The sequence below is a fragment of the Natator depressus genome, chromosome 1, assembly GCF_965152275.1.
Source record: "Natator depressus isolate rNatDep1 chromosome 1, rNatDep2.hap1, whole genome shotgun sequence".
NCBI lineage: Eukaryota > Metazoa > Chordata > Testudines > Cheloniidae > Natator > Natator depressus.
Genome location: NC_134234.1, coordinates 341,761,969 through 341,775,102, shown reverse-complemented (window position 1 = coordinate 341,775,102; position 13,134 = coordinate 341,761,969). Strand labels below are relative to the sequence as shown.

General features: G+C 48.8%; 1 protein-coding gene across 1 annotated transcript; it reads left to right on the top strand.

Moving 5' to 3' along the window:
* Positions 1 to 3,752: 3,752 nt before the first annotated feature.
* On the top strand, positions 3,753 to 12,680 carry ASB13 (ankyrin repeat and SOCS box containing 13). The gene is made up of 6 exons (XM_074952981.1): positions 3,753 to 3,818; positions 5,910 to 6,097; positions 6,626 to 6,776; positions 8,011 to 8,145; positions 9,694 to 9,885; positions 12,174 to 12,680. Exons 1-6 carry the CDS (start codon positions 3,776 to 3,778, stop codon positions 12,299 to 12,301), a joined length of 837 nt encoding a protein of 278 aa, XP_074809082.1. The 5' UTR covers positions 3,753 to 3,775; the 3' UTR covers positions 12,302 to 12,680.
* The last annotated feature ends 454 nt before the right edge of the window (positions 12,681 to 13,134 follow it).

Genomic DNA, 13,134 nt, shown 5'->3' with positions numbered 1-13,134 from the left:
GAGGAGGTGGAGTGGGGGGGGGGAGAAGAGGCGGGTTAAGGGTGGGGGCTTGGGGGAAGGGGTGGAGTGGGCGGGCCGAGGGTTGACCCCCCTCCGCCCCTGGCAAAGTCGGTGCCTGTGCTTGCAAGAACAGCAAGAGGAGCAGGGGGACAATCCACCCTCTTCCACTCTCTGACTCCAACACCTCAGCCAAGCTTCAGAGTCAGCGTTGATGACTGTAGTGTTAAATTGTTTCTTTAAAATTGTTTAAAACTTATACCTTATTAACTTGCTTGTTTAAAATGTACATAATGCCTTTTGTCTGCCAAAAAAAAATTTTCCCTGGAACCTAAACTCTTCCCCCTCCACCCATTTACATTAATTCTTATGGGGAAATTGGATTAGCTTCACATCGTTTCACTTACAGTTGATTTTTCAGGAACAGAACTGCCATGTTAAGTGAGGAGTTACTGTACCTGTATGGCCCTGAGGATGTCACATGGGCCCCAGCTGTGGGTTGATTGGGCCACAGGTGGCCTGCGGGCCATGGGTTGAGAACCACTGGGCTAGAGATTATTTTTTTTAAATGAAAGTTTCGACTGTGGCCCACAAGATGGAAGCCTCCAGTGAGAAATGCTTGTGCTTGAAGGACTCAATCCAAAGCTGTTCAGCACCTGAGAGGATCTAGTCCCCAGTTGCCATGAAGGAACCCAACCCGTCCACTGATTTTCAAATACCTCCATGAGGCAGGTACCATAAATAGGTAATATCCTCATTTTACTGAGGAGGCCCCATTGGGTCAGACTAATGGTCCATCTAGCCCACTATCCTGGCTTTGGACCATTGGTCTGACCCATTTTGATGGATAATACTGATGTTTATTTTTAAGGTTTTTGGGTTTTTTTAAAGATTTTTATTTCTTTAAATTTTCATAATTGTGGGAACTTATGGGAGGGCCAGAAAATAGAGGGGGTGGGGTTTAGACACTATCTATTTAATGACAGTAGATGTTGATGTCCAAAAAGTTAAAGTTTTATAACTGTGAAACCATAAACTGTGAATTTCACATGTCAAAAATATACCAAGTAAATATCCTTAAATCAAACTAGGCTTGAATAAAGACTGGGAGTGGATGTGTCATTACACAAAGTAAAACTATTTCCCCATGTTTATGCCCCCTCCCACTCTCCCGTTCCTCACACATTCTTGTCAACTGCTGGAAATGGCCCACCTTGACTATCACTACAAAAGGTTTTTTTTCTCTCCTGCTGGTAACAGCCTTACCTCATCACTCTCGTTACAGTGTGTATGGTAACACCCATTGTTTCATGTTCTCTGTGTATATAAAATCTCCCCACTGTATTTTCCATTGCATGCATCTGATGAAGTGGGCTGTAGCTCATGAAAGCTTATGCTCAAATAAATTGGTTAGTCTCTAAGGTGCCACAAGTCCTCCTTTTCTTTTTGTGGATACAGACTAACACGGCTGCTACTCTGAAACATGGTAGCGTATATGAGAGCCGCCGCAGGTCCATAGTAGAGCTGGTGGGGAATTTTCCTTTAGAATAATTGTCCGACAGAAAAATTCACTTTCTGCAAAGTCAAAATTTTTCCACGGGAGAATTGCCAGTTTGGTGGAAAATTCAGATTTGTCCATTGGAAAATGGTTCCCAACTCTGCAGTTCCCCCACCTCTTGGTGGCCCGCCAGCCAGGCTGCTGAGCGGTCAGGACTGCCAGGCCCACCTGGCACGTTGCCAGGCTGCTGGAGCTATCAGGCTCCCTGGTTCTGTGGCAGGCTGCCAGCTGAGCAGCTGGGAAGTCAGCGATCCTGAGAAGTATGTTTCATTCTGGAAACATTGCAATATTCCTGCTTCTGGGAATGTTTTGGTGTTTCCAAAACAAAAGATTGCAGGACTTCAATTCTGTGAAAAATGTTGAGGTTTTGGCTTCTCATCCTGACTCAGGATGAAAATGTTTCCAAAAACTCAGTTTTTAGTCCTTTTCCTAGCCAGCTCTATTCCACCGTCTGTCCACTCCGTGTTTGTATCCTGCCATCATCACCACAGCAAGTGGAGCACCTTGCAAACTGTACAACACCCACACAGGATCCCTGTTTCTCTTTCTCCATTCCCCAAAGGGAGGGGGCATTTTGCTCTGAGTGGTCACTGTGGGAAAGCTAGGATGAAGCAATAGGTTTTATATTTCTTTCTGAAAGGGTCCTCTTTTTTCTAGGGCTCTTGAGGGAAAGTGTCCTCTTTTATCCTGCTGTGGATGGAAGGTGGAAACAGGTGCACCCTGACTCTTGCAGTCTGAATTCAGACATAACACACAAACCCAGGGAACAAAAGCACGAAATGTAAGGTGAGGTGAGAGGAGGTGAGGTGGGGGTGGGGGAAGAGCTAGGTCAAAGGTTGCAACAATATGGTAGTGCAGCCATGTGGAAAAACCCTGCACTGGCCCCTTCCCCCAACAGAACAACTAACTTCAGAGATTGAACTACTTTAGTCTCTTTCTTTCTTTCTTATTTGATGTTCTAACTCCCTTACTCCTTGCTTGAATTTTCCAGTGATTTGGGGGTGGGGATGAGTCAGGGCAGAGCAAGAGTGTTATGGGCTGTAATAAAAGGGTGACATAAAAATGCTCAGACCCAGACCCGGATCTGAATGACAAAAGGTTAATTAAGAACATTGTCACATGGCAGGGATTAGTACCCACTAAATCCAAGTGGCCGTTACATCTGAAAAGGAACTTTGTGAAGGTGGCAGCGATTTGAGTGCATATTACCTAGTGAGAAAGTTAGAGTTTAACAGACTATCCTCCAAACATTAGCTACCCAGGAAATGCAGAGTTCAGGTTGCAGGTCTCAAACAGAGCAACCAGACTGCCTTACCCATGTTCCTACAGAGACACCAACCAACCATGGGCCTGCTTTGCCACTGCCAGCCACATAGTGTACTGTATTCAGAGTAACAGCCGTGTTAGTCTGTATCTGCAAAAAGAAAAGGAGGACTTGTGGCACCTTAGAAACTAACAAATTTATTTGAGCATAAGCTTTCGTGAGCTACAGCTCACTTCATCGGATGCATTCGGTGGAAAATACAGTGGGGAGATTTATATACACAGAGAACATGAAACAATCATGCCAGTGCAAATTGAATATCAAACAGGGAGCTCTTCAAAGAGATTTAGGCATGTAACTCCCATTGGTTTCAGTGGGAAGTAGGGCCTGTGGCTGTCTCTAACTCTGGGCCCGCAGCACCTTCCATGCTGGGACCCTGACTGCAGCTGGGGCTTCCCGCTGTCACCCTAACACCAATCACGGATAACGACAATAATGATTTAAATAATAATAATAATTAAAGAGAACCCAGGAGTCCTGGCTTCCGGCTCTGTGCTGCAGGCAGGGCTCGGTGAGTGTTTTGGATTGGTTCCCCGGCAGGGACCTATGCCCTGACGCCCGTGCATGGTGCATTACTCCGAAAGCCGCCGCAGGGAGGTGTGCAGCTGGGCGCGGGGCCAGCACCGCATCCCGTGCAAAGCGCCCGGCCGCCAGCCGGCGGCAGGGGGCAGCACCAGAAAACTACAAGTCCCAGAGGCCTTTGCGCCGGCCCTTTGGCCCCGCCCCCGGCTCTGACGCAGGCAGGCTGAGCAGAGGGGGGGGGTGTCACCCAGCGCCGGAGCCGCAAGCGCCGTGGTCGGGGTCGGGGTCCGCGAGCCGGGGGGGGATCAGCCCCCGCCCCTCAGTGAGCAGGGGCTGCTGGGACTTGTAGTTCGGGGCAGGGCCAGCCGCGAGCCATGGAAGGGTCGCTAGCCAGCGGCTCCAGGCTGGGGGAGGTCGGTGAGTGAGTCCTGCACCCAGCGAGGGGGGAGATTTTTTCGGGGGGGGCTCTTCTCCCAGTGGAGGGGAAAAGGGTGATTTGGGGGCAGGGGGCTTGTTCCCCAGAAGGATGGGGGGAGCGCCTGTTTCCATTCGGGGTGGCCCCTGCTATCTAGGAGTGGGGTGCCTGCTTCTGGGGGGGCAGGGGGGAGTGATTTGCAGAGGCCCTGCTCCCTGGGGAAGGAGGGAGGGGAGCCATGGGGGGCCAGGGGCTCTGCTCCCTAGAGAGGGCCGGGGTGCCTCGGGAGGAATTTGCAGAGCCCCAAGAAGACCTGTGGGGGTTGGGGGGAGAGCCCCTGCCCCCGTGACACGCTCTCCTGCAGGGCAGGACGATTCCCAGCAGAATGAAGGACGCTGTACGCCCAGGTGCTGGGGCGTATCCCACGCTGCAGCGGACGCAATGCACCTGCTCCGGGGTGCCCTGGTGGGTTAGGAGCAGCGGTCTGCAGGGACTCGGGTGGGCAGGCAGCCGCAGGTCGGGTCCCGCTGGTGCCAGATGCCTTGAGCGGCTGCACCGCACCGTTCGGAGCGTCCGCGCTGCCGTGTAGTTGTGCACACAAGGCTACAATGAGCAGGCTCGGTTTTCCGGGAGCTGAACGGTCCTATCTGTGTCACAAGAATAATGGCCTTCAGCCACGGGCAGCGTGCTTTTCTCCTTTGGCTCCGGAATGGCCCGTCTCACCTCCAGCCCTGCTGCTAGCCAGGGAGGGCTGCGCCTTAGCAAACAGCGTGCCCTCTCCTGGGCCAGGTTCCCCTCTCACTTACAGCGATGTAAATCAGGATTATTGCCATTAAACACAAAATAGCTTTCCTCCGAGTGGGGTGAGGAAATGGAGGTCCCAAAAGACTACAGCGTATAGGTGTGCTGTGAAAACACCAAAACCCTTAATAACAGAAAAGAAGAGCTAAGGATTAGGGCAGCAATGCACCCACGGTGTAAATGCATCATATTTGCTGCTTTTTGCGGCAACGTTCATGACTCTGCAGCTTTGCATTGAGCAGCGGCGCTTCAATCCAGTAGCAGATACAGCTGGACAGTTTACAGGGAGGGTCCAGCCTTTTCCGTGATGTGGGCACCTCCACGGGCAACATGCAGACCAGACATCATCTGTGTGGCATGACCTCACGTGTACGGGGTGTGCAAGGTCAGGCTGTGCGGTGGGTGCCGTTTGGTGGCCGGCCGAGGTGCCGTGCAACTGTGCTCGAGGCCCATGTCCCTGAAAAGGTTGGAGCACCCTGATACACGCTCATTAGAACCCCCTGCGAGGCAGGCTTGTCACCACCTCACCTTAAATCTCTTCACCCTGCCTGCCCACCCCTGGCACCATGGAGTGCTTGCTTCTCAGGGGCTGTGTGGAAGGGCATTTCAGCATGGGGCCTATAGCATGTTGTTCTTCTTGGTGCCCTGGTAGTGGCTTTTATGCACACAGCTCCACCATGCAGGTTACTTCTGCCCTTAGCACCAGTAATCTGTGGAGGGGCCATATGTGGCGATGCTTGGAGAGGAGGAAGAATTGCATGAAAACACAGCAGCAACTGACTGAAGACAAAACGCAAATTAATGCTACTGGCTTCTTTTCCGAGGATTTGGGGTGTGTCGTCCCCATTTGAATGGAGGCAGAATGCGTCCTGTTAAAAGGCATCACATCTAGATTGAAAGAGCCCAGGGCTGTTCTGCGTTTGTCACTAACTCTATAAGCAAAATACACTTAGGCAGAGACACTGCTGCCTTTGTTTCATACAGCAACCGTTTTAATAACCGTAATACTGTGTAGTCAGAGAGCACATTCACACAAGGATTGCAACACGTTTGACAAATAGTAATGAAACCCCCCCCAGTATTCCAGCTTTTATACATGGGGTCCTGGTAGCACACAGAAGTGAAAGTGACTTACCCAGGGCTATGCACTGAGTCATTAGCAGAGGTGGGACTAGAACCCCCAAACGCTTAGTTTCTTATTCAAGCCACTGGCCCATGCTCATTCTCCTCTCAATAAAGCGAGTTGTCTCCAGCCCACAGTCTATCATTCACATTCTCTCCTTTCTCCCCAGGCTTCTGGGCTGATAGGACACCTGTTCATGAAGCGGCCAGGAGGGGAGAGATCCTGCAGCTGCAGCAGCTGATAGCAAATGGTGCCTGCGTAAACCTGGTCACTTACGACTCTATCACCCCCTTGCATGAGGCGAGCCTGCGTGGTCAGACACAGTGTGTGAAACTCTTGCTTGCTGCAGGGGCCCAGGTTTGTAATAAATTCGAGGGTTCCTTCCCTGTCCCCCCTGGCCTTTTGCTCTTGATTACCCTTCTACAAATCCAATTCAATAAGTGACATTATGTCCCCCGAAGGGGAAAATTTTTAGCTGTGCTGTCCTTGCTGTGGGCCAAGCCTTCGCTGAAATCAGTGGGACGTGAGGTTCTTATAGAGTCACAGTTGACTCTTGCCCTTCTGGATCAGTGCACGTCAGCCGTGCTATCCAAAGTGATCACTAAGTGGCCTAGGGAGCAGCAGGAAAAGCAACTGGAGTGGATTCTCTGGCAAGTTTTGTATTTTATTGCTATGTTCCTTTTAGTACTTCCCTTAGCTCTGTTCTAGGAACAAAAGACCTGGCTCACTTTAAAGTGACGGGACCATACTCAAGCTAGGTTGGTGACAATATCCACCGGCTGGTTCCTGCCTTTTGCAGGGTTAGAGAGTGTGTGTTAAAGACCTAGGCAAGCGAGCACTGGCATACAGCTGCCTCTGAGTCAATACTATCTTTTGGCCTTCTAGGTAGATGCCAGGAACATAGATGGCAGCACTCCGCTCTGTGACGCTTGCGCGTCGGGCAGTATTGAATGTGTGAAAGTGCTCCTGTCCCACGGAGCGAAGGTGAATCCTCCGCTCTACACGGCTTCCCCTCTCCATGAAGCCTGCATGAATGGTGAGCCCGCAAGATCCACACTCACACCCATGGCAGCTGCAAAGGGCCTGAAATAACCGTAAGATTCCGTTGTTCATCAGACTGGAACAGCTGGAAAGTATCTCCTGTCGTCTCTTTTTGTTAAGATTAGTTGTGTGGTTTTAAGGCCTATTGTGTCAGCAGAGATCCTGCTGAAGTCGGAATGAAAAACTCTGCAGGACTGGGCAAATAAAGAAATTGTAGGTGTAAGGCAGTTGGACACCATGTGATGGACACAATAGAAAATCCTAGCTAGGTAGGACAACAACTTCCATTATTTGTTAATGTAGCCCGGAAGAAGTCCCTACGTTGGGCCCACCCCATGACCTCTCCGTTTGTTACACTCCCATCAAAATCAGATTTGAGTCGAGGGAAGGTTGATCTTCCAGTGAAGGTGCTGGACTGGAACTCAAGACCAGCGATCAGTTCCCAGATCTGGCATAGACTCCCTGTGTGACCTTGGCCAAGTCTCTTATTTCCTCTGTGCTTCACTTTCCCCCTCTGTACGTTGGGTGCGATAACACTTCCTTCACCCACCCTTTGCCTGTCCCGTTGGATTGTATGATGTTAGAGGCAGGGGTTGTCTCCCACTGTGAGGTCAGTGGGAGCTGTCAGGTGCTTAGCACTTTTGAAAGCCTGGCATGTGCTTAAATAGCTAATGTTAGGCTCCTGATTTTTGAAATCCTTGGCATGAGCACTCTTATGAAGGTTCAGCCCGGTTAGATGACTCAGTCCATCCCCCTTGGAGCATAGTCTGCCCAAGTTTAGTCGAGTCTAGCTTCAAAGGACTCGAGCAACAGGGCTTCTACCTCTTCCTATGGATGACCGTGTCACTGTCCGTTAGATGTAGCCCAACAGGGAAAAATACACCCAAGCCTTTGCGCTTAATGTCCCAAATGTTAATGACACTCTTAGGGTAGGTCTACACAGCATGGGCTAGCCTGCCCGGGTTAGCTTAGATCCAGCCAGCGTGGATAACAGTACCAGTGAAGACAGCGCAACGCGGGCTTCAGCACCGATAGTACAAGCTTGGTGTAGACCCTGGGTACATACTTGGGTTACAATCCATGCGGTGTCTTCAGTGCTGTGACTGTGCTAGCTGGATTCAAGCTCGCTTCTGCAGCACACACATACCCTTAGGCCAAGCTGATACAAAGCACGTGGAAGTTCCCCTCAAAGCCAGGCTGTTTCCCACTGATCAGTTCTCTTTTCAAAGGGAGTTCGGCGTGCGTGCAGCTCCTGATAGACGTCGGCGCGAACCTGGAGGCCCACGATTGCCACTTCGGAACCCCCCTGCATGTAGCCTGTGCCCGGGAGCATCTGGATTGTGTGAAGTTACTGCTCAATGCCGGTACGGCACACCAGAGGTGTTGGTTTCAGCGTACGCAGTACCTAGTGGCGATGTTTGTGCAACGCTCACCTCTTGTATCTGTTCTTGGGCTCAGAAGAGAAAAGTTATTTTAGAAGAAGTTTATTAATTCACGGAGCCCTTGAAATGGACATGATTATGTCCTCAGAGTGTCTGCCAGACAAAATAAATATATACAGAAGGGCTTTTCTTCTGGGCAAAGCAATGCACCTATTTAGCCATTTTTGGAAGGCTTCCAGCTTAGGCAGATTAATATCCATGTCATAAGCTCTCCTGTTTAGTTCAATGGCATTTAGCTGTTCCTATTTTGTTAATAACCAAACCATTCCAGCATCCTAGAATAATGTTTCAACGCACTCTTAATAATGGTGTTGGATCAATATTGGTAATTTTTTTTTTTTAAGGTTGAAGATAGAGGAGAGCTGGAAAGAGAGACATATTGGGGTTTGATGTACAACAAAACATTAGGTCCCTGGTATGATTTGATTGGAGTTACACCAGAGATGGATTCGGCCAGGGGATATTCAAGTAACATTGCCTGCTCCAAGTTTCACATCCAGGGTCTCTGGCCGTAGGAACCAGAGCCAGTTCTGAGTCAAATCACCAGAGCCAAGCACCTCCGAACTTTGTTGACGTTTTGGTATGGATTCGGACTTTGTGTCTTGGGTCCGTCCTTGTCAGGAACTCATGTGACCCGCAGTATCCACCTATCAGTTCAATAGAAAGGGTAACAGGAAGAGATGGGGGAGTGAGGATACCCTTCTGGCTTGAGTTTACCTGTTCACACTTTCTTAGCAGAAATGAGAACGAACAAGATTCGGTAAACGGTTGATGGATGCTGAAGGGCATCTAGATCTCCAGATCTCAAAATCCCAGGGTAACGAGATGTTTCTGTTAAAATGACCAGCACTTAAATAGTTAACAACGCTGACATCAGTAAGTTTCAGATTGAACAACCCATTGAGAAGAACTGGGCAGTTCCTAGCTGGTTTCAGACTGTATAGACTCAGGACAGCAGCACTGCATAGGTTACATTCTGAAGCTTGTTTTCATAGCTATATCAGCTAACAATCTCGATGTAAGGAAAACATACGCCTGCTAAAATACATGAGGTGCTAACTCTAACTACTGGCTCAAGCCTGGTCTATACTTAAAACGTAGGTCAAAATAGCTACGGTGCTCAGGGGTGTGAAAAATCCATGTCCCTGAGTGCCGTAGCTATCTCTGACCTAACCCCCAGCTAGGTTGACAGATCTACCATCACTTGGGGAAATGGAATTCCTACAGCGATGGAAAAATCCCTTCTGTCACCACAGGACATACACTGCAGGGTTATGCCACTGTAGCTTCGGCACCATAGCTATGCCGCTATAGTGTAGACAGTCCCTTGGTCTTTCAACTGATTGGTGGAACCTCATTTAGAGGCTTTACACCAATTGAGTGGTAATTTGGTCAGGTAAGAGACGACTTAACCAGAGTAAAGGTGGCTATATCGGGACCTTAATAAACTCATTTTGTTTATGCTCCCAGGGGCAAATGTGAATGCAGCTAAACTTCACGAGACAGCCCTTCACCATGCAGCCAAGGTGAAAAATGTGGATCTGGTAGAGATGCTGGTTGAATTTGGAGGAAACATTTATGCCCAGGACAACCGAGGGAAGAAACCATCCGACTACACGTGTAGGAGCAGCCAGACTGCTAAGTGCTTGGAATACTATGAAAGTAAGTGGGGCTCGGTCCCATCTCCCTCAGCTGTGCTAGAATTCATTTCCTCTTCCGCAGGCTGGGTCATCATCATGGTCCTTTCCTGCCTTAAAATCTATACATCTTACGTCTGCCATTTTCTCCCCATCTCATAATCTGCTTGTTCCTCATGGAACTGGAAAAGGTTCAGAAAAGGGCAACAAAAATGACTAGGGGTATGGAACAGTTTCCATATGAGGAGAGATTACTAAGACTGGGACTTTTCAGCTTGGAAAAGAGACAACTAAGGGGGGGATATGATTGGGGTCTATAAAATCATGACTGCTGTGGAGAAAGTAAATAAGGAAGTGTTATTGACTCCTTCTCATAACACAAGAACTAGGGGTCACCAAATGAAATGAATAGGCAGCAGGTTTAAAACAAGCAAAAGGAAGTATTTCTTCACACAGTGCACAGTCAACCTGTGGAACTCCTTGCCAGAGGATGTTGTGAAGGTGAAGCCTATAACAGGGTTAAAAAAAGAACTAAATAAGTTCATGGAGGATAGGTCCATCAATGGCTATTAGCCAGGATGGGCAGGGAGGGTGTCCCTAGCCTCTGATTGCCAGAAGCTGGGAATGGGCGACGGGATGGATCACTTGATGATGACCTGTTCTGTTCATTCCCTCTGGGACACCTGGCACTAGCCTCTGTCGGAAGACAGGATACTGGGCTAGGTGGACCTTTGGTCTGACCCAGTATGGCTGTTCCTATGTTCTTATTCTGTTCTCCTGCGTAATAGTCTTTCCTCTAGCTGGGAGACAAGGTGGGTGAGGTAATATCTTTTATTGGACCAACTTCTGTTGGTGGAAGGGAGACGCTTTTGAGCTTTGCTTAGCTCTTCCTCTGGCCTGTGAACCTACTGCGTTCCTTTGGTGCTCAGCTCACACTGAGTGGAGGAGTTCACACCTCTTCATTGCTGTGGCCGTCACATGTCAATTCCGTGACCCCTCTGGACCAGGAGTCTGGTGACCCGTCCCAAACTGTTCATCTCTGCATGGGAACCTGGTGCTGTCCCACACCGAGCTTCCCATGAGGATAGGTTAAAGCGTGTAAGAGTGTGCACTATGAAGAGTGGAAGAAGAGGAAGTGTGTGCGTTTGTGTTTGTTTCAGTTTGAAACACACCTGGATTGGGGCCTGGGAGGCACCTCCTCTAACATAAAAAATTAGAGACCTAAATGGAAAAATTGTGATTTATTTAAAATCCAGCATCTGATTCTTTGTTTGTTTGAATTCTCTCTCCACATGGAATTCTCTCATGCCCACCTTTAAAGGGAACAGATTAACCTCTCTCTCATTAATATTATTCTCTCTCTTGCTTGTGACCCTAAGCAAGAGGGAATCGGCATTTTGCCGATTATCCCCAACCTTCCCACAAGATTACAAAGAAGTGGTACAGCCTGCTAGGGAGCGAGCACCTCAAGGTTCTTTCCCTGGAATCCAGTCTCAAAGAACAGGCTAAAGGTTCCTCCCACTTCTCCCGGCTGAGCTGTGCCTCTGAGAGCCAGCCCCACGCAGTACTGTCATGCAGTCAACAAAGAGAAGAGCCACTGGTCTGGTACCCACCCGCTGAATGATCCCGGAGTGCTGCAGTAGGGAATGATATTGCATTGTTTGTGGGTGTGGTGAGCAGGAACTGCTGGCTGGGAGTGTGGGCATGGTGGTGAGTGAGATTTGAAATTGAGCCGTTACCACCGCTTTTCCGTGCAGTGCAAAGCCCATCTGGAATCCTGTGAATTCTGCGGATCCCGTCGAGGCCTGTTGTAAGCGGAAACAGCCTCGTGACTTTGATGGGAGCTGTGCCGGCTGAGTTTGGCCTCCATCCATAGGCACCGACTTTTACTTTTCCCTGGGGGTGCTGTGCCCTGAGGCCCTGCCCTCACCCCGCCCCTTCTCCCAGGCCCCGCCCTCACCCGCCCCCTCACACAAGGCTCTGCCCTCACTCCACAACTTCCCACTCCACCCTCCCCCCAAGACACCCTCCCACCCGCTGCTCACTGGTTTCCACTCTCCCGCAAGCCGCTCCCTGAGCTGCCAAACAGCTATTTGGCAGTGCAGCCTATCAGGTGATCAGCAGCACCGCCGAACAGCTGTGGCTGGTGGATGCTGAGCGTCTGCTATTTTTTTTCCCATGGGTGCTCCAGCCCCAGAGCACCCACACAATCGGCACCTTTGTCGGTCTGTGAAGAGTTCTACGCTTGGCAGAATTAAGAGCCTTCTGCCGAGCTGGCACAGTGACGCTGCTGATCTTTTTTTATCGTTTCAGAAACGCCCCTGAGTTTGTCGCAGCTCTGCAGAGTTAGCCTGCGGAAAGCCACCGGCCAGCAAGGGCTGGCGAAGATTGCCAAGTTAAATATTCCTCTGCCATTAATGAAATACCTCTCGTACAACTGACTGAAAGAAGGTGACCTTGCAGGACGATATCGTTAGACCCCACAAGATGAAGTATCTTGAATCTTTCTCTCTCTCTCTCTGTCTCCTTCCCTTCCCCTCCCCATAAGAAGTCCCTTTAATTTAAGTTAATTTATGTAAATACTGTTTCTGATGCAGCACATCCCCCGGCATCCCATCGTGTGACTGAGAGTTTTGACAAAGACAATAACTTAGATCTTGTGTAGATCCAGGCTTTTAGCTAGTAATTAGGGCTGTCAAGCGTTTAAAAAAATTAATTGCGATTAATCGTGCGATTATTTTTTTTTAATTAATCGCGCTGTTAAACAGTAATAGAATACTATTTATTTAAATATTTTTGGATGTTTTCTACATTTTCAAATATATTGATTTCAGTTACAACACAGAATACAAAGTGTACAGCGCTCACTTTATATTTATTTTTGATTACAAATATTTGCACTGTAAAAAACAAAATAAATAGTATTTTTTCAATTCACCTCATACAAGTACTGTAGGTGCAATCTCTTTATCATGAAAGTTGAACTTACAAGTGTAGAATTATGTACAAAAAACCTCTGCATTCAAAAATAAAACAACATCAAACTTTAGAGCCTACAAGTCCACTCAGTCCTACTTCACCCAATCGCTCAGACAAACAACTTTGGTTCCAATTTGCAGGATATAATGCTGCCCTCTTCTTATTTACAAGATCACCTGAAAGTGAGAACAGGCATTCGCATGGCACTGTTGTAGCCGTCGTCGCAAGATATTTATATGCCAGATACGCTAAAGATTTGTATGTTCCTTAATGCTTCAACCACCATTCCAGAAGA

What these genes read in the sequence shown, in the direction of transcription:
- ASB13 (XM_074952981.1), top strand. Translation starts at nt 3,776, where the DNA reads ATGGAAGGGTCGCTAGCCAGCGGCTCCAGGCTGGGGGAGGTCG. An exon ending in CTCCAGGCTGGGGGAGGTCG is followed by an intron (nt 3,819 to 5,909) that starts GTGAGTGAGTCC and finishes CTTTCTCCCCAG; the next exon opens with GCTTCTGGGCTGATAGGACA. An exon ending in GAAGTTACTGCTCAATGCCG is followed by an intron (nt 8,146 to 9,693) that starts GTACGGCACACC and finishes TTATGCTCCCAG; the next exon opens with GGGCAAATGTGAATGCAGCT.